We start from the raw sequence: 20,998 nt of genomic DNA on the forward strand, positions 1-20,998 counted from the left end.
AACGCAGATCCACTGAGCTCTCAACACAGACAGCATCGTCAGAAGAAAAGTTGATAAAATAAATAAAAAATGTTGTATTGTTCGATACATATGCGTACCGAACCGAAAGCACTGTATCGAACGGTTCAATATCGATACGAGTGTTGTTGCACTCGTATCGTATTTTCTACTTACAAGTGTACATTAAGTCATGTTGACAAGTTTTGATTCACTCAGATAAAAACTCACTCACTTCAGCTTATGTATTGCAAACTAAAGCTTTATTTTAGCAAGATGTGTTGCTAATATAGCTTTATTTTTAACATGAGCAAAATTTTTATTGTCCAGCATTAAACATCTTCTTTCTGCCTTCCATGCCGGACATGGCTTCCACATTCTTCCTCCAGTCCGTCACTTCTTCCCTCTGTTTAAATATTAATTATGATTATTAAAATAAAAATACACAGATTTTAAATTACTCATTAATTTAGTTTAATTTCGTTTTTTGTGTAATTTTTGTTGCCATTTTGAAGTTTTTACCTTTTCATCTTCTTTCTTTACTGTCTTGAGGTTGGCCTTGAAATCAGCCTTTGTTAGCCTGGAGGTCTCGGTGCATGCACCCAGCATATCGTCTGTTGTTTTCTTGACCCTTTTCAAATTGGGCTTCTTTATACCCTTCAGCTCAATGATCTTCTGACTGAGTGATATAATCTGTGCAGCAAACATCAAACATGTGTATAACGTTTACACTCTGACAATGAAAGTACTTGCTGTTATTAACCGCTGTAGGTTTTAACCAACCCGTTCACCACTAGGGGCAGCATATTACCACCATTTTTTACACGCAGGACTATACAAAAAGTACTTTTACACTGTGATTCAGAATGTTTGTACCTCTTTCTCGTTTTTGCCTGCTTTGACCTCCATATCATAACGTGTTTCATCCACTACGTCAATTTTACGATGTAATTCTTTGCAAAGTTCCTGTACAGAAGAAAAAGAAAGATGTTTAAATGACATAAATTAATTAATTACCGATCATTTAAAATTTGTTTGGTCAGTACCTGGAGCTCCTGGACTGACATTCCTGACAGCTGCAGTGGAGGGTATGACTCATTCACAACTCTTTCTTTCTCCCTTTCCTTCTCTTCACCTTCTACCACCAGCATAGCAGCAGCCTTTTTCAGCAGTTTGGACTAAAATATAGTAAGGATTGAATCACTCTTTATAACATTAAAAACAATGGCTCTTTTGAATAATAATGATGATAACTATAAAAAATTAAAATGATAATAAAAAACCAAACACAACAAATGCAAAACACAAGTTCCTTTGAATCTATAAGACCTACTTTCAAAAGGAGTCGGCGTGTAACAGCAAACTTTCGCTTTCTCTTGGACTAAAACCAAAGGAGGTAAATTAGTGTAGATGATAAATATCATATGAAGTGCATAAAACTTCGAATTTGGATTAGGGATCAATTAATCGTTGTGAACATTGGCATTTTTACTCACCGGTCTTCATTATCAACATGGTGGTATGAGTACACACACACACACACACACACACACACACACACACACACACACACACACACACACACACACACACACACACACACACACACACACAGATCACTTGTTTTATTTTTTTTTAACCTGAGAAAGGTTTTTTAAAATAGGTGGATGATGTAACATATTAAACAAATTATACCGTACTAGGAGAATACTCACCCCTCAGACATTGCTGCAGCTTATTGTGCCTTTGGAAGAGAAGTACATTTTTTAACATCTAGTATCACAAATATAGATTCACAGATTTTCAGGTTAGTTTAAATTAATGTTCAAGCAAACATTTCAAAGGTTAAAGGTTTTGAACGTGATACTGTGAAGCTTCTCTTTCTCATATCTTGGTGTAAAGTTAATATTTTGGGGGGCTTTGGATGCAAACTACATTTATAATCCAGGTGATGTTGTCACCTAATTTGTGGACTCTTATTTTGAAGGCTGAATCCCATGGTCTTGTTTTTTTAACCGCATATTAAGAGCAAAGGGTGGAACTAAGCAAGAAATAAATTAGTGCATACGCATACAAAAGCAACTTGCAACTATGACCATAATTGACAAAATTAACAGAATCTTGTATTTTTAAAATATTTTTATTTAAAAATGTAAAACTAGTGATTGAGACCAAAAACCTATGAGGGATTTACTGAGGTCATGGGTCACATAAGCTCAATGGTTATTTTCCCATAGACTTCAAAACAGCTGGAATTCTTTTTAAAACCTCTTTTTAGAGTTGCCCCCTGCTAGTCATTAAAAATAATGCATGATTAAGGCTTTTGGGACCTGTAGGCCATCCTTTAGTTACAGTATTGGGTTTGGATTTGTGATCAAAGAAAAAACATACTGGAATATATTATCTTGTACTTTGGGAAGCTGTAACTAACAACTATTTTCTTATTTTGTTCTCTTTTATCCTTTTTTTTAAACTTTTGTTTACACAAAGCAATCAACTATGTGAAAAGACGTACAAACTAATAGATAATAACAATTTAAAAAAGCACACATTATTATTATTCCTAGTATTCTCTGTTGATAATAAGATTAGGGAATTCGAGATCTGCTAAACAGATTTATTTAGTCTAATAGCTCTCAGGGGCTTTCAGATAGTTTTCAGCTTTCTTCCCAGGAGTTGCCTGTTGCACAGCTATATTTGGCCACATTGCACTGTGTCCCATCAGCTGCTGTGGCCTTGATAATGCGAGAGACAGCCAAGCTACAAAAAGTTTGGCAGCACAGAAAGTGGAACAACACCATACCAGCAGATACCAGTAGATCTCATCCAGATTCATATTGTGGCACATTTTCTATCTTAGAAGATTGTTTATTTTGTTTCTCTGTTACCAACACTTAAATTTAGCTGGCTAATGTCTTTGAATAATCTCTCCATGATATATATGCTTTCATATTACGTAGCCTTCTCCTTATCTATATGTTTTTATTTACTCTGTATCTTTACCTTTAAAAACGTACTACTGATTACTACATTGTATTAAAGCGAATTTAATCGTGATAAACAGTTGTAGTTCTAAAAATAAAAAGCTCTCCTCACTTGACGACATTATCCAGTTTAAAATAAGCCATTCTAAGAGAGGGTGAAGGTCAAAGTCAACAAGCAAAGTCACAGCTGGTTTAAGGAAGCCTTCAGCCTTAGCTAGAAGGTTACCAGTTCATATGAGCAAACTATCGTCACTTATTACATCAGCTTTTAACTGCAGTGAAGGATCAAACGTGTTGTTACCAGAGCCAAAACACAGATGGGCAGTTTCAGCCTCAGATTACATTTCCTCACTCAAAGGGTCAAGACATCATTAAGAAGCCTGAGATGTTGTGGGAGTAAAAGCTAGGCTGCCAAGTTCAAAAAGTTTTAAGACCTTGACAAAAGTAGCCACATAGCTGTGATCCTGTCACATAAATACCGGCTGCAGTATCACTGTCAGGGGCAGATATGCAGTATTCCTCTACCCCTGAGTTAAAACAAGACTCAGCTCGCCTGAGACAGCCAAAGGGCTTTAAATGCAGGTACTTTAACAACTCAGAAAATAAAACAGAATGGACCTTTAATGCCATTGTTAAAAAGAAACAATAGAAAAAAATTATTTTTAACTATAGTATAATAACTATGATCCACTGAATCACCTTTAATGAGCCATCACTTAATCTTACATTGCTAGGTCAAAAGTCTCATTTAATATCCATGTTAAAAATCTCTGACTTTAATTTTCTTTTATTGTGTGAAACTTACCTTGGCGTTGACGGGAAATCAGACAAGGTAGTGGTGTGCTGAGAAAAGGAAAAGCACTTTATGGTTATTGCTCAAAGATTTACGTGCCCAAAGTATTGTGTGGATGGCTTGTTAAAATAGACACCCCCCCTTCTCTGTCCACCTGACAATTGCTGCACCATGCAGCACAATCCATTTTTGATTTGCCCTCAACCCATGACCCATTTATTTTCATGTGATTGCATTGCACAAGGCACACCTCACGCTCCCCTCACCTTGCTGACAGCTGAGCTATCATCTGTAGATGCCAGGCACTAAAAGCATGGTTGCTTTTTTAAATATGCGCCACGGTGAGCCCTCATTGTTTGCTGGCAGAGGCCTACATTAAAGACCAGTTATTTCAGTGGTGCATGCTAATGTGAGTTTGTAAAAGTTGAAGTCTTGAAGTTTATTTCAACCTAACCTTTGAATCTGTACGTAGAGGCATTAAAAACAGGGTTTTAAGTGTATTTTCAGTTTGCATTTTAAGTGTGTTAAAACGTGGTTTTAACACACTTAAAACCATGTTTTAGGTGATTTTAAGTGTATTTATAGTCTATGTAAGTAAAGAATAGACTGCAGAGTAGTTTAAAGCAAGTGTTTGGATCATTTAAGTCTAAAGCATGGCTTTTATAAAGTGTCTCATGGTTACAGTATTATGAAGTACTTATTAAAGTGTATTTATCAATAAAAATCATTCACAAAAAACATTTACATATTTTGATCTACTTTGCAAGCATGATCAAGCAAAGCATATGCAGCTTTTCTAAAGTTTATATATCAGGGGAATGATACATTTTAAGGGTGAGGAAGTATAGAGATGAACACACACACACACACACACACACACACACACACATTTTGATCACAGCTACACTAAGGTATTTGATAAGGAGGAACACAGCACTTCATATCGCAGCCTGGGGCTGCTCAATAAAAGAGTATTTTTATATTTGGACTAAGATGCCACCCTGGCTTATGAATCATTGCCATGACTGCACTCACACACAGAGGTCAGATCTACAGTCTATTCTGGGCAGATTTCAGTGGAACAGGACTGTCTGTCTCTCTGTCTGCTTTAGTGTTATGTAAACTGATACAGTTGAGCTCAATATCCAGTAGGAGGCACAGTAACTCAGACAATGCAACAGGAATTATCACATAGCCACGTACTATGTTATAGCTGGTAACCATGTAGTGCATTGCTCTAAGTTTGTTCCCCACAATGCTGGACTGTCTCCTGGCTTTATGTGTTGAGCCTCTGAACTCACACTTTCTGTTACATGTGGGTCACAGTGGAAGTGGAAACTTGATTTAAGAGACGTTCTCACTAGCCAGGAGAGGTTTATTGTTCAAGTCTTCATTCCAGGTCAAGGCTCAAAAGTGTCCAAGAAAGAAAAGCAGTTTAAAAAATTTAAAGAAAATAAAAAAAGATTTAAATTAAAAGTTTTTGTTCCTTTTGGTTGTTTGTATTAGCCTTGCAACTGGAATTTAAATGTCTTGAAACAGGGGTCATTTCCTAATTGTAAATTTGGCCACTGCTGCCTCCTAGTGACTGTTTGATGTTTTAATATCTTTGTTGTTGTTGTTATTAATCCCTAGCATTCAAAAACACTGCACTATCTAATTTACAAGCAGCTTGTGACATAAAAAAAAAAGGTGTCGTGCATTAGAATGGAAACTACGAGATACCGCTTCCTGTTTAGATGGCGATGTTTGATAAAACTGAAGAAAATCCTTGCTGAACTCACACCACAGATAGCGTTCGCTGTGTTTGTGCATGTTTTCAAGTGGGGATCTTTATTGTATTCATTTATCTTTCTCATTTGCTCTATTGCTTTTAAAGCTTTTCCAAATTGAGCTACAGGATCAGGATCTACACCAGCATGAGCCACTTTCTTTTTTTCTGTTTCTGTTTGAGTACTGGACTCACAAACTCGTCTGGTCTTAGGATGCTGGACAACCGTCTGGACTGCAAAAAGCCAGTGAGAATTTTATGCTACATTAACAATTTAAGCAGTCTGATTAAAGTTAGAGGTTGGGGATTTATAATCTTCATGAACTTATCCTGTTTGTTTTTGCATTTTTTTTTTGTCTTATCTTTGCAGGGCCTTAACAATTGCACAATTAGTAAGTATATTATCTATCAGACCAGTTGAATAACGTTGACATACTGCTGTATAAATGAGGAAGAGTTCAACCATAGATATTTGAATAATAAAATTGAATAAAGTGCTGAAAGCATCATATTACTGGTATGCCAAGCAGTAAAATACATGCTACTTAAATAAATGGTGGAAAGATGGCTTTCTTTGCTGTACATTTACATATGACCTTTTATCTTGTTAATTATTGTCAAGGCTTAATAGAATCTTATCTAAAAATCATCCATAAAATGTTGCACAGTAGAACGTAACCTAGTTTTTGAAAGGAAGAAAACTATGAGGAAGTAAAATGTATGTATTTTAAAATTATGCTTAAGGTAAAGGAGAGTAAATATGCTATATATTCCACCACTGCACACATCAGTGAAATATATTTTAGCATCATAATATAGAAATCCCTCGATGTCAGATAACTGCTCAGATGAAGAGAAAGTACCTAATACAGAAGCTCCTACCGGCCCAGATTCGCTGGATTTGAAACTCTGGAAGGGCAAACATGAGCTTGTTCCTGTTTTGAATGTGACGTGGAAAATACACATTGACTGTAAGTAAAGCTAATATTAATATATTTACTGTAGTTCACATTTTTTGAATATGTCAAGAGAAAAATGAAAACCTATTAGTGCTTCATTTAAAGGCGAATAGAAAATGAAATATTAAAAATGGCAACAAATATACCACTTTTTCTGTTCACAGCATCCATATGGGCGCTTAAGGGATCTCAAATTAATATTGTGGATCAAACTACAAATCAAAGTCTTTGTGTGCAATTAAGTTACACATTTAAACACAGTACAAAATTGCACAACGAAAACCATAAGGTAGAAGAAATAATTGATTCCGTAACCTTTACTTAACTATTACACATTCAATGAGAAGTTTAAATATGCGTGATTTTTTCTTTTTTCTTTATTAGTGGACCTTTTCTTTGGATGAAGTTGAGGTAGACTTCGGCCACACATACATGGTGACTGTTTTTAATTTGCCAAAACCTGAGAATGGAGATAACGGGAAAGGGAAGTCAATTGCCATTCCAAGTAAGTTACCACCAGATCTAGATGAACCGGAGAAGAAGACCTTTTTCAGACTCACATGTCACATAATACTTGTCCACGCCAGTCAATTTTTTAAGATGTTTGGTAATTGTAATCATTTAAAGGATGAGAGCTGCTTACTGTTGCTGTGTGGTTTGTGGACAGGAGTTGCAGCTGCAGATCATTGAGCTTTGGTTGAGGTTTGCACTTTGACTGGGCCATTGCAACCCGTTGATTACTTCCTTTTTCACCCACTATGTTATAGATTCGCTGCATTGTCCTATTGGATGATTAACTTTGAGCCAAGCTCTGGCAGATGGCCTCATGTTTAACTCTAGAGTACTTTGACATACAGAGGAGTTCATGTTTGACTCAGTGACTGCAAGGTGCCCACGTCCTGTGCCTGCAAAACAAGCACCATTTTTTTTTTTTACAGTCAGTGTGAAGTGTTTGTCCTTATATGTTGTGCAAACATGATGCTCTGCATTATGGACAAAACATCTGTCTGAAGGTCAGAAGTGGTTTTTTTTTTCAAATGCCACTATACAAGCCTAAGCTGTGTTGCTGTGTTCTTCTTAGAAAGAAGAGGCTTTCCAAACTGGGCGCACTAGTTCAGTCCTGTTTTTTCTAAATGTGCCATTATCTACTTTAACATTTAACAGACTAACTGAGGCCTGTAGAGTGTGAGATAAAGCTCTTGGGTTTTCTCTAAGCATTGAGCATTTGACCTTTTGCTGAATTTCCTAGGGCATCGACTGCTGGGAAGATTATGGAACATCTAAATGTTGCAAACAAGCAAGATGCCAAAACGTATACTTTTATAGACGTTGTCACGCTTGCTGATGGTCAGTTAATCAAATGCATTTGATCAGCATTACCCGGCTGCTGCCTACCATCTTAAATCATAAGGATGCAATAAGGGAGTACTCAGTTTTCTCACAGAACTGTAGCTCATTTTAATCCAGGTGTAAGCACAATATGAGCTAATGTGGAAGTTACAGCCACAAAATGTTGCAATCAATACCATTAAACAGCAAGAAGAACAAGAATCAATGAAGCAGTAATTATAATAACAGTAATTAAAATAATAATCAATAATAAGAAATTAACAGGCTCACTGCTGATTCTGTCACGGGCTGCGACGGCAGACCGTGGAGTTGTAGAGAAAGTAGGGCCCAAACGCGAGACTCAAGTGAAGGACAGTGGATTTATTTATGGCGAGTGGACAGAAACGACAACTATATACAATTCAAGCACTGTGACTCCTGTGGCGATTCCTCCAAGAATCCCACACAGTGCACGTGTCCATAGCAGTGAAAAGGTGACAACTCCAAAAACCCGATTCCACTCTGTGATTTCCCCTCGTGACGACGTTCCTGACTCCCGACTCCTGGTGACACAAAAACACACACAGCTCAGCAGGCAGCCTTTAGTAGCGAAGCCGATCACAACACACTAATCTACGGAGGTACTTAACAGGTTCGACTTAGTATAATCCCGCGCCGACTGGGGCTCCGCCACCTTCTTAAATAAGGCGCCCCTCATGAAGCCATCAGCTGCAGCTGGTGAGGGCTAATGGGCGGCAGGTGCGGCAGTCCCCAGTGCGGGAACACTTCCGGGTCGCAGTCCCCTCAGCGACCCCAAAACATCCGGGAGCACCCAGGGAGAAAGGACAAAAAGGGAGAGAAAACCACCATAACATATGGAAAAACACAAGAAATACATGAGACCCAGACCATGACAGATTCTTCTGAGTCTGAATCACTTTTGCAGCTGTAATTTTCATGTTTGACTTTAATATGTCCTGGTTCCCTTCTTACATCATCTACTACGATTCCCAGGATGTGATGACAAAACAATCCAACAGGTCCGAATGTGTCTGGAAAATGGTAAATTTCACATTTTTTGCTTCTCTTGAATTTTAAATATTTCAGTATTCCTTTAGACCCAGAACACTGAAACATGTTCTTATTCTTCGTCTTTCATTTCAGGCAGCCTGTGGGATCATAGCATGCGGACTGAAGTGTTGACTAATGGTAACATCAAAATGTTGTCCATTGTTGTAACATTTAAGGCTTCACAGTATTCAGAGAAATACAGAGTTTCCATCCTGAACAGTGGCATCCTTTGCTCAAAGAATGTCTCAAAGGTAGTTCTACTTAAACTCGCCACCTTTTTATATCAGTCATGACGAGTAATCGACTTTCTTTTAATTCCCCGTAAATAACAAGGAAAACGCAACGATTGTGAACGTGACATTTGAGTTTGAGCGGTGGCAACTCAGGCAGTGTGAAGTATCAGTAATGGTGAGTTAACTTAGTGTACCAATCTTAACAGTTAGTGAAATAATTTTCCATATAGAGATAATATGTCAAGAGCTCATTCTACTCTGCTTGTGTTGAAGGTCCAACCATTTTTTAGGCAATGCCAAAATAATTGTTGGAGCCCCAAGAAAACAATTGATTACTGCCAGTGTAAGTGCAATTTTTACCAATCATATTGTAGGTATCAGAAGTCTTACATTAACCTATAGTCATGTTGTAATTCATTTTACGTATGTTTAGTTATATAAAAAGTATGTAAGTATGAGTTTCTTTCTTTTTAGATTATCCAACTAGGACTTATCTTATAAAGGCCGCCGTTGGACTGCTGTTAATTAGTATTTGTCTGGCTTGTTTGCTCTGGAGAGCATCTCATAAAGGTTTGTCTTCTTATAAACATGCACTGTATTAAACAGAAGCTTGAATAGATAAATAGTTAATTAGCGATTTTCTTTATTTCTCAGATCCTTTGGACACATCTTCACCCACTGCCAGAGACCAACCACAAGTTTTGCAAGTCAAAGAGAGAAAGAGCGTCCTCATCATCCACTCCCTCGATCACCCTTTATACAAAAATATTGTTCTCAAGCTTTGTGCCTTCCTGATGAACAAATGTGGTACGGAGGTGGTCCTGGATTTGCTGGATTCCAGTAGACTGGGAGTGCTTGGAAAGATCCAGTGGTTGGACTGGCACAAAGAGCAAATTGAGAAATCCTCTGCTAAGATACTAATCCTGTGCTCACGAGGCGTACAAGCCAAGTGGAGAGCCATGTGTGGTGACAAACAGGTTTTCATGAGAGAAGACGCTTGTTCATCTGTAGGTGACATGCTCACACCGTCCCTCAGCCTCTTGGTTCCTCATTTTATCCGATCTGCATCGTTCAAAAAGTACATTGTGGCTTACTTTGATGGCGTTTCTTCAGAAGAAGACGTTCCTTCGCCTTTCAACATTACAGTACGATACAAGCTGATGAAGCAGTTCGAGGAGGTCTTTTTCAGAATCCTGGACTTAGAAAAACATGAACCAGGCATTGTGAAGCAAGTTGAAGGGCTTTCAGAAGACACTTACCATCTGTGTCCTTCAGGTAGAGCCTTGCATGATGCTATAGAGGCTTTCCGTGCATACCAGATGAAGCATCCACGCTGGTTTGAAGAGGAGCTACTGGAAAGCTCAGAATTGGAGTTTGAGGAGACTTCATATGAAATCTATAAAAACCCTCCCATATACCCCAGCTTTAAAACAGATTATGTTCTTCACCCAGTCCAAGTTATCAGTCATCACGTGCAGACAAAGGACGACTTCACCGCAGATGAAACAAAACTTTATCTGTCAGAAAATCTTCAAATGTTCTCTTCAGTGCACTTCCACCCACTAATTGTTCAGAACTCGTGACCGTCCTTCTATCCATTTTTTTAACCTCGTATCCAACTTAGGGTGGCAGAGGGGCTGGAGCCTATCCCAGCTAACACTGACTGCAAGGCAGGTACATGTGAAATGTAACTAGTTCTCAGAACTTAAAAAAATTATGGAATCATTGTCGTAGAAAAACTAAGTTAAGTTTAGATGACTAAAGTTGGGCAACTTATTCATTGTGAATACTACTACGTTCCAGTCCATCATGGTGACAACACGGAGAAACTGACAACCACAAACTCTTATATTTACATCTATGACCAAGTTAGTATCACCAGTTAATCCAGCAAGAGTGTATTTAGGCTATAGTACAAAAGAAAAGCACCCAGAGGACACCCACACAGGCACAGGCAGAGCATGCAAGCTTCACACGAAAGGGCCTTCCTACTGAATCTTCATGCTGCGACCTTTGAGTGCTAACCACTGTACCACAATGTAGTTCATTTAACAAGTTAAATAGAATAGCATCAAGACCTTCTCATACTTGTGATAACCATGTCTTTATATGTACACGGGAGAACAGAAACTAAGTAATACATGTATCATTCCACTACAAACCATAAAAACTGTATTTTTACTAGGACATTTTTGTACATTTATTTAAAAATATTCTTATTTACTGTGTGTTGTACTATATTGTGCATGATCTGCTTGCTCTTTGTTCTGTGTGGTTTTGCATTGATTTGATTTGCCAGGAGACAGTAACAGAGAAGGTTAAACTATTGAAATGTGCTGTTGATGCTTGTGGGCTGTGTAAACAGTGTTAACAGGGTCAAAGTTCAACCTTGTGGGCAAAGTTTGTAGCATTTTTGTTGCAGTGGAGAAGGTAAGACCCAAACTTTGTTCTATATATTAGACCTTTTTCTCATTTTGAATGTTTTTGATCAAGACAGGTCTATAAATGTATTCAGTTTTAAGTATTGTGTGTTTTTTTTCTAACTCTCTCAGCAGTATTTCTTTACTTTCTTTTGGATTAAAGGGAGTCTTTCACATTACTATGCTGGAAGTAATAAATGGCCTTTTTCCTTATTTATTTATGTAGAAAAATACTCACAGTGTGCTAGTGTCAGTGCCCCCCCCCCCCCCCCCCCCAAAAAAAAAAAAAAAAAATTGGGTCAGGGTGCTGGGAACTTATCCCAACTTTCTGGTACACAGAGTGTCTCACAATGACTGTGCAGGCATTGTGCCCTGCTTTGGCAGAAAACACACTGTAGGGTAGAATAAATTTGGGAGGCTAAACAGTTTTTCCTTCAAAAACACAAGGTAAAGTTTATTGCTTTTAATTTATAGACAAAAATAGAGTTTGATTTTTTCTGTAGTCCCTTTTTAATGTCACTGTTTGCATTTTGTGTTGAAGAACCATGAAATCTAAATGCTGTGTGTGTAACGCTTGATTCAGCAGCAAGAATGTGTTTTTCTCAACTTTGAAGCAGCTTTCTCTTGTAATCTCTTTCTTGTTTCGATAAGTTGACATTAAATATTTTCAGTATTGTGCAACAGTCTTGCTGACTTTTTTCTGTCAAGAGGATCCCACACTGTTTCAATAATGTTGAGGTCTGAGCTCAGGGGAGTCCAGTCCATGACATATAGTTTTCAGCTGTGTTTTTCTATCCAAGTATGCTTTTACTGCATTGTCAATGTGTTTAATGCTGAGAAATGAAGCCAGTGCCAAACAGACGCTTTCCACTTTCAACTTTGCCAAGATTCCCAACTGGCTTAAATGCAGCTACAAACCATGACAGAGTTTCTATTGTATTCTATAGATGGCTGTAGAAACTCACTGTTGTACCTGTCTCTTAACATACTAATGATGTTTAGAACTAGAAACTGTAGCCATCACTCTATAAGGTTTTTGCCACTTATTTGCAGTCCAAGTTTTTTGTAATTTGGCATACTTCAGCCTTCCTCACTGTTTCCCTGCCTTTAAAACATCAAATGAAGGGCCAGAAGCATCTCTTACTTTATGATGGAGTTTGTCACATGGACGGGTTGACAATCATCGGGGAAGAGAACATACAGGAGAGGGTTCGTCACACATTCTTGGGAACCAGTACATTTGCATAATGACCAGAATCAGAACCACGTATTAACAATGGGAATCAATTTTGGGGGATTTCCTTGCCTGGATGATTGCACACGCATCAAGACCAGTGTTCAGAGTGATGATTGCGGTTGTGTGCTTTACTAACCTGACACTAGAAATCAAAAATCCAGCTACAGATGTCCAAGTTCAGGCCCAAGCTACACAGTTAGACTGGTTGGTAAAATGGTGTTAAAGACTTAACTGAAGTCCAGAAAGAGCAATATGAGATGGATTTCTCCAAGTGCAGGGCGATGTAAAGGGTGATACTGATGGGCTCCTCTACTGACCTGTTTGCATGATATGCAAACTGATGCTGATTTAGTGTGGCAGGGATGGCATGTCAAAGCATTGTGCTATGAAAACTGCTTCATGGCAACATTTTTGGGCAAATATACAACTTTATACCTGTCAAACTGTTTTCTTTGACATTTATTGTATATTCAACTAAAGAAATTGGTATAATTTATGTGTTTTTGTGATAGTAAAGCACATTGATAGTAACAATGTGCCCAAAGATATAATTTACAATTATTTCTTTGCTAACACTGGTTCAACCCTTGAATTAGGTCCTTTTTTAAATGTTTTTTTAAATGTTTGACCTTCACAAACTAAAGAGAATCTGGCTTCATACATGTAAAATATTTTTTTAAAAATGATAGGTGGCTAACGACTTTTGTGCAGCTCTGTAGTACAAATGTTATTTTAACTATCTAACTAAAAAGCACCTGCCATCTTGATTCACGTAAGTTGATCAGAAGAACAAGATCACCTGATACAACTTTATTGACATTAAAATCATTCATGCTCTCAGGGTTGACCCACACAAAATGAGGATACTGAGGCAAGTCTCTGCTCTTGTACTAAGAAGAGAAATAACAACATGCCAGAAGACAATGCTCAAAAAGGGTAAATGCACTGTATCACTGATATTAAAAGCTATAATATTAACACAGTTTATAACCAGTTTATGGAAATAATGATGATTACTTCTTCTTTAGATTGCCTCCTCAGAATTCACCCATCTGTGTCACAGGCAATGGCAGAAAACAAACCCGTGGTTGCCCTTGAAAGCACAATTATCACACACGGCATGCCTTACCCACATAACCTGAGGTGCCAAAAATGACCTTCAATTACCAACAAACTTGGGTACCAGAAGGTAATATTTGTTTTAAGATTAAATGATGAGTTGGAGTGTTATACAGGACAGCCAAGGAGGTAGAGGCTATTGTACGAGCTGAAGGAGCCACTCCCGCCACGGTTGGCGTCATCAGTGGGGAAGTCCATGTTGGACTGTCGTCCGAGGAGCTTGACCACCTCGCCCAGAGCAAGATCTCCCAGAAAGTGTCACGGCGTGATCTGTCCTACGTCATTAGCAAAGTGAGTCTTTGACACTTTGATCACACTCTAAATGAAATACTGGCAGAGTGTCATCCACTTATTAGATGTATGTTCTTTTCTCAGGGACTCTCTGGAGGAACAACGGTGTCAGCCACTATGATAGCAGCACACAGAGCTGGGATTCCTGTTTTTGTCACTGGGGGTATTGGAGGAGTTCACAGAGATGGAGAGAACAGTGAGCTGAGTCCCACATTTTTTGAAAATACCTTTTACACATTTTCATATCATTTCACAAAGAGCTGTGCTTGGAGTAAACAAAATATGTTGTCAGGTGGGCAAATTTTACATTTCTGTTAATTTTGCCACAAAGGAAGGAACAAAGATGGTGCTGTGCACACGGTTGGTAAAGAAAAGACACATCTGGTTACAGTTGTTTAAGGTCTTAATGTGGAAGGATGTCCCAACAGTAAGGTCGCTTACTGTCCTGAGATTTTATGTAAACGTGAAGGAGTTAGATAACTTCAAAAGTCTCTTTAACTGTATTTAGGTAAAAGCTTAAAATAGTTTCTCTGATTAGATTAATAATCTCCCAGGTCTGGATATCAGTGCGGATCTCACAGAACTTGGTAGGACTCCCATCGCTGTCATCTCTGCTGGGGTCAAGTCCATTCTGGACATCGGTCGCACACTGGAGTTCCTTGTAAGAAATTTTTACACCCCCCATTCTAGTGTGACAGGCTTAATAAAGTGGTGCATATTTCAGTATGAAGAGCAAATATGTATTAGTAATCAGTGTATTATAATCCTTAACCTGTATGAATTCATCTAAAATGTATATACAATCGATTGTCTAGGAGACACAGGGTGTCTGTGTAGCCACTTATGGACAGTCAAAGAACTTTCCAGCTTTCTTCTCTCCACAAAGTGGATTCAGGTCTGCATGCCACGTCTCCAACCCTGAGGAGGCTGCAAAACTTATTGGTATATCACAATTTTATGCCATAATAAACACTGATAGAGCACTCACAGGTTAAAATTCAGTACTAGTTACTATCTCATTTTACCTCACATTTTAGCAAATAGAATGTTAGACACTCACTGTACAGCAAGTTTGGGTTACTATTTTTTGTATGATATTTATTTTATTGTTTTGCGGTTTTGTTTGGTCACTCAGCAAGCTCTTTGTCCCTGGGACTCCAAAGTGGCGTCCTGTTAGCTGTGCCCATCCCAGAGGAGCACGCAGCATCTGGACAGCAGATTGAAGATGCTATAAAAGTTGCAGTGGCAGAGGCAAGGTACGGAAAATCTGTTTTCGATTTTCTCTCAGGAGCCAACTTTGGATTTGAAATGTGGCCACTTTACGATACCTGATGCCCCACGTATCCTAAAGTCACTGATTAATATCACTGATATCAGTATTAGCATCATTTTCTGTTCTCGCTTTGAAATCTCAAGGGCTGAAGGTGTGATGGGAAAAGATGTGACGCCATTCATTCTTCAAAAAGTCAGTGCCCTGACTCAAGGGAAGTCCCTTCAGGCCAGTATCCTTTCAAAAGTCTGGCTCATCAAAAAATTATGCAGTAAACATGATTGTATCAAACACTTTGGTGAAAAAAGAGAGAGAGTACGAAGATGATTGACTGGCATGACAATGTTACTGTTGGAGACTTTTGGCCTACAGTGTATGAGAACTAATGTGTCCTTAACGTGTTCTGTTTCAAGACATTGCTCTCATTCATAACAACGCAAAAGTTGGCAGTCAAATAGCCTGTGCTCTGTCAAAGCAGATGAATGACAGAGGATTTAAACGTCAAACTTCTCCAAAAGCGTCAAAATTTCCATCCAATTCAGATTCCAATATTGTGAGTATAAACACATATTTTTTTCAAATTCTAAATTAGTGAAAATCAAACAGTCATACATAACAGTGCATGCAATGACTATTCTGTTGCAGGTTGTGATAGGAGGAATAAATGTTGATTTTATCGCCAAGGGAAAAACAAAAGCACTTAATGTAAGCTTCATTTACGACATGGAATCAGCCACAATAGTGCAGAGGAGGTGAACCAGACTGAGTTCTGAGAACTCCCGTTATCTCTTTCAGTTTGGACAAACTAACCCAGGAAGTGTCTGTCAATCATTTGGTGGTGTAGGAAGAAACATCGCTGGTTGGTTGTTTTTTTTATCTGATTATATTTTACATCATGAACATAGTTTCGTGAGTTTCGTGAGTAATTTCTCTGAATGTTTCCTTAAAGACTCTCTAAGCAGATTAGGCCAAGAAACCCTGTTCATTTCAGCTACTGGAGCTGATTCAAACAGTGATGCAGTGTTAAACTACTGCAAACATATGGTATGTGAACAATGGTGTTTAGTCAATACCATGCACAGCTAAAATCTTATTTAAAGATGAAAATAATATATTTGTTTTTTCCTTTTCAACTTTTTGTAAGAACACAAGTGGTGTGGCCAGGCTCAAAGAGCACAGCACTGCAACCTACTGTGCTGTCATCACTGAGAGTGGAGAGCTGAGTCTCGGTTTGGGAGACATGGATATTCATCAGCAAATCACAGAGCACTATGTAAGTGACATCAGACACTGTTCATGCTAAGAGACATAAAGCACAAAGGGATGAAAACTGCACATATAGAATCCTCAGTCAAATGTGATAGATCTACTTTAAACAGATGAAGATTTTGCCCCTGAAAGACACTTTAAAAAGCTTTTTTCCACACACGTTATACTTCTTTTTTGAACGCACAAATTAGCACAACACTATGCATTTTATCTACCTCACATCCATTGACTATTTAGAGCCTCCAATTAACTTAACTGTGAGCGGTAGCCAGAGTAACCAGAGTGAGCCCACACAGGGTCAAGGGGAACATGGAAATCCCCCAAAGAAGGGTTGAGCAAGTCAGGAGATTCAAACCCAAACTCTTCTTGCTGTGTGGTGTCAGATTAGGACACTCTTGCAAAAGACATTTTTAATCTCAAGAGTCAAAAGGTTAATAATCCAAATACATTTTCTTATAGGAAACTTTGAGTGCCATTGCGCTGTCTTTGTTTCTATTACAATATTGTGAAGCATATTCAAACACAAATTTTGACACCAGTTTTATGTACAGTGGTCCGTCGCTATAACACGGTTCACCCTTTGCGGCCTCGCTGTTTTACATGCTTTATATATAGATATAGATATATGTAGACCATTGTCAGTCTCCTTGGTGCCGTGTCTCCTGTACAGTACAGAATGCGGTGAGCTTGTCAAATTTACATAAATCTTCAATCGCTAGCAGTGTGACTCTGAAGTGCTGTACTGTATGTTTGTAAGATTTCTCCCCAACAAACACAACAATGTCGACGAAACGTTTGCATTGCCAAAGGCACCTGTGGTAGCACCCAAAAGGCAGAGGAAGATGGTACCGCACAAAAAGTTGGACTTCTGGACATGCTAAAGTAAGGTAGAAGTATAAGGCACACCGGATTATAAGGCGCATTAGGCAAAACAAATTTCACCTATTGCCGGTTATTTTTAGAACGTAACTCCCGCGATAAACGAGAGACCACAGTACACAAATTTTTTTTAAAAATTACATATGATAAAGGATCTAAAGGTGAGGACATTTATTAAGACGAAAACAGAACTGCACTGTGTTTGTGTCTTATTATGGAAGAACTCCACATTCATTTCTTATGTACTTGCTAACATTTGTGGTGGCAGTACTCATAGCTTTCTGGCTTTGTATGTTTTCAGACAAGCTAGCTTCTGACATGATTAAAACATAAATTTTAAGATGACCTACCCAACTAAGAACGTTTTACAGACATGGTACACAAAAACACTTGCAACAGAGGCAAAGTTACCCAAGTATACGGGAACTGTATATACAGGAACTGTATACTTGGCTGAGCACATTACTGCCCTGTAAAACAGGAGAAATAGTGCAGAGGAAACACGCTGCAGTTGGCCTGGTCAGTCTTGCCAGAACTATGTGCACAACTCAGTGCACAACAACTTGCCTACTGGTGTTGGCCAGAGGGGCCGATGGCGCGATATGGCAGCCTCGCTTCTGTCAGTCTGCCCCAGGGCAGCTGTGGCTACAACCGTAGCTTGCCTCCACCAGTGTGTGAATGTGAGAGTGAATGAATAGTGGCATTGTAAAGCGCTTTGGGTGCCTTGAAAAGCGCTATATAAATCCAATCCATTATTATTATTATTATTCAGTCCTAAGGTACTCTACTGCCATCTACTGTCCAAAGTGATATGCATGCATTTGCAATACAAAACTTGGAGGACTTCTTGAACCTTATCATACCAGTAAACAAAGTGAAGCATCCATGATTGCCTACATATTTAACAAGACTTGATTCACAATTTTGACCACATATTTGTGTGGGTCACAAAGGCTATAGTAACACAAATAATCTGTGGTTACAGCCAATGTATGCAGAAGAGCATCTCTGAATAGTATGGAGCAGCAGATGACCACACCAGGCTCCAGTCCTATCAGCTAAGAACAGGAAACTGAAGCTAACGTTTGCACAGGCTCACTTAAATTGGACAGCAGGAGATTGGAAAAACATTGCTTGGTCTGATAAGTCTTGATTTCTGGTGGTGATTTGGGGCCAGCATTTGAAATAAGCAACATCAAACCACTGAATGATCATGCCTTGTATCAATGGCTCAGGCTGCTAAGATATTTTCTCAGCTTCTTCCAGCAGGTCGCCACGCCGTGTCACAAAGCTCAAATGATCTCAAACTGGTTTCTTGAACATGACAGTGAATTCACTCTACTCAAATGACCTCCACAGTCACCAGTTCTCAGTCCAATAGAGCACCTTTGTGATGTGGAGAAGCAAAAGCTCCTCATCAGCTGTTGAATTTACGAATTAAGGCAGTTCTGAAGGCAGATGGGCCCAACCCCGTAGCAAGATGTACCTAATAAAATGCTTGGTTGGTGTATTTGGGTTTTGTACAGTTTTGGACAGTTATATTTTCTCAATTTGCTGACTGATTTATTAAATTTATGAAATGATTGATTTACATTTTGCCATTGTTTTCCCTGAGCCCCTGTGAAGAACCTCTGGTTTTACAAAATGCTAAATACGCTGTACTTACCATTTCAATATTCTGTCACTGAATATTTTTTTGTAGGTGTCACAATTCAAGACGCAACTTTCATCAGCCACACTCGTGTGTCTGGATGGTAACATTCCCACCTCAACCATCAACTATGTTTGTTGTTTTGCTGAAAAGCGCAACATAAATGGTAACCAATGGAAAGACATGATTCTAAAAAATCTCAAAAATGTGCTTTTATTGATTGTAACACTAAGATTTCCATATGTATCGCAGTTTGGTATGAACCGACCGACTCAGAAAAGGCTTGTAAGCCTTTCCTTTCAAATGCCTGGAAGTCTTTGTCCTATTCATCTCCAAACCTGGCAGAGCTGTGCACCATGAATAAAACACTGGGTGTCAAAACACCTGAAGGTAAACTATGTTACTCCTCTCTTATCAGCGAAAGCCATCAAAAAACAAATTCACACCCTCTGCTATTGATGTTAGAGCTCTTGTCAAAAATGCAAATACTCTGACGGAAGCTGAGGATGTGGTTTTGTATTGCGGCAGTGCTGCCGAGCACACTCGACGAGACGCTCAGTGTTGCTGTGGCTCTCTCGCGCCCTCTTCTGGAACATCTTCACTGCCTGGTGGTGACTCTAGGGGCTAATGGCGTGTTGCTGTGTGGAGAGTATGATGAAGGCACAGTCAACTTGCAGCCAAGAAAACAGAAGAGGGTAAGGATGGTCTTCATGCCAGCCTGTAACGATTTGCTCTGACAGTAGTGGTAAAAATGGCTTTTTTCCTGCTTCTGTTTGCAGAAGAGGCAGCTTTGTGGTCTCCACTACCCAGCACTTGCTGTGACCCCAGAGGAGATAATGAATGTGTCGGGAGCTGGAGATAGGTGCTAAAAATTTGCTTGACCTACTTCATCCATCTTGTTCTTATTTGACTTTCATTTCCTTTGTTTCTTCTGCTGCAGTTTTATCCACTTTTCAATTTCTATGACCTCTTTCTCTCCCCATCTCACTGGCATTCTTTCACTGAGTCACAAAATGATGGTGAAACACTCAAACAAAAGACTCTCATCTCCCCTTTGTTTCCAGTCTTGCAGGTGCCTTAATGGCAGGGATTGTCCTGGGGAAAGACACAGACAGCTGTGTTCGGATGGGACTCTTGGCTGCAAGGACATCTCTGGCATCCCCGCACCCCATCGCTCCAATGCTCACTTTAGATGCTGTAAACCCCAACAAAGTCCACACTCAGACCTGGCCCAAACCAAGCCTTGTGTGGATTGATTAAAAAATAATAAAAAATTGTGTTAGCTTTGTAATATTCTTATGGAAACTGTGTGTATTGTGACCGAGGAAACTATAAAGAACAAAAGAAAAAATATTGAATTCTAATTTTCCTTGATTATTAATGTTCTGTAATAATTGCAAAATATGTCAAGCAGCTTTGTTAATTTTATACAGCCATATGATAACCAAGTTCAATAAACAGATTATAAAAAATTATGAATTCAAGGGCATTCTGGTGCTTTGATTTCTAAAGAATGAGACAGTCAATGGCTTGCAGTTGAATAATTACTATGATGATTTTGTGAAAGGCACTAAATACAAAAGAATCTATAAAAACATTACATTAAGGACAGACGGAAAGCAAGTTATTATGAACCAGTGTTTTTGTATAAATATTTTCTATTTATGTTTTAATTATGCTTACACAATAACATATAAAAACAAGATTCTATAATATTGGATGGGTAAG

General features: G+C 38.6%; 3 protein-coding genes and 1 long non-coding RNA gene across 6 annotated transcripts; 2 read left to right on the forward strand and 2 right to left on the reverse strand.

Moving 5' to 3' along the window:
- Positions 1-241: 241 nt before the first annotated feature.
- Positions 242-1,496, reverse strand: LOC113026530 (troponin I, slow skeletal muscle-like). The gene is made up of 5 exons (XM_080303836.1): positions 1,331-1,496; positions 1,044-1,175; positions 874-963; positions 520-690; positions 242-403 (listed from the first exon to the last, which is right to left on the reverse strand). Exons 2-5 carry the CDS (start codon positions 1,146-1,148, stop codon positions 317-319), a joined length of 453 nt encoding a protein of 150 aa, XP_080159962.1. The 5' UTR covers positions 1,149-1,175; positions 1,331-1,496; the 3' UTR covers positions 242-316.
- Positions 1,497-5,573: 4,077 nt separating this feature from the next.
- LOC113026531 (interleukin-17 receptor A) lies at positions 5,574-12,235 on the forward strand. The gene is made up of 11 exons (XM_026175434.2): positions 5,574-5,789; positions 5,913-5,934; positions 6,379-6,513; positions 6,666-6,790; positions 6,886-7,006; positions 8,845-8,892; positions 8,995-9,152; positions 9,235-9,309; positions 9,408-9,477; positions 9,609-9,704; positions 9,789-12,235. Exons 1-11 carry the CDS (start codon positions 5,691-5,693, stop codon positions 10,715-10,717), a joined length of 1,878 nt encoding a protein of 625 aa, XP_026031219.1. The 5' UTR covers positions 5,574-5,690; the 3' UTR covers positions 10,718-12,235.
- On the reverse strand, positions 7,935-8,847 carry LOC145429776 (uncharacterized). Its single transcript, XR_013910095.1, has 2 exons — positions 8,481-8,847; positions 7,935-8,393 (listed from the first exon to the last, which is right to left on the reverse strand). It is a non-coding gene; the product is annotated as an uncharacterized LOC145429776 (long non-coding RNA).
- On the forward strand, positions 10,738-20,749 carry LOC113026526 (uncharacterized). 3 transcript variants are annotated; one of them, XR_013910093.1, is made up of 19 exons: positions 10,738-12,001; positions 13,633-13,727; positions 13,820-13,934; positions 14,027-14,201; positions 14,286-14,397; positions 14,756-14,862; positions 15,017-15,143; positions 15,337-15,457; positions 15,618-15,703; positions 15,885-16,024; positions 16,117-16,176; positions 16,267-16,330; positions 16,421-16,515; positions 16,616-16,744; positions 19,322-19,436; positions 19,523-19,659; positions 19,767-19,965; positions 20,050-20,132; positions 20,335-20,749. XR_013910093.1 is itself a non-coding variant. In XM_026175423.2 (19 exons), the coding sequence occupies exons 2-19, from the start codon at positions 13,649-13,651 to the stop codon at positions 20,528-20,530; spliced, it is 2,109 nt and encodes a 702-aa protein (XP_026031208.2). In that variant the 5' UTR covers positions 10,738-11,564; positions 13,633-13,648; the 3' UTR covers positions 20,531-20,749. The 3 variants fall into 3 exon arrangements, 2 of the variants coding, with proteins under 2 accessions (XP_026031208.2, XP_026031207.2); XM_026175423.2 differs by having other exon boundaries at positions 10,738-11,564; positions 19,523-19,660; positions 19,799-19,965; XM_026175422.2 differs by having other exon boundaries at positions 11,850-12,001; positions 19,523-19,660; positions 19,799-19,965.
- Positions 20,750-20,998: the final 249 nt, after the last annotated feature.

Source organism: Astatotilapia calliptera, chromosome 7 (genome assembly GCF_964374335.1).
Source record: "Astatotilapia calliptera chromosome 7, fAstCal68.1, whole genome shotgun sequence".
Taxonomy (NCBI): Eukaryota; Metazoa; Chordata; class Actinopteri; order Cichliformes; family Cichlidae; genus Astatotilapia; species Astatotilapia calliptera.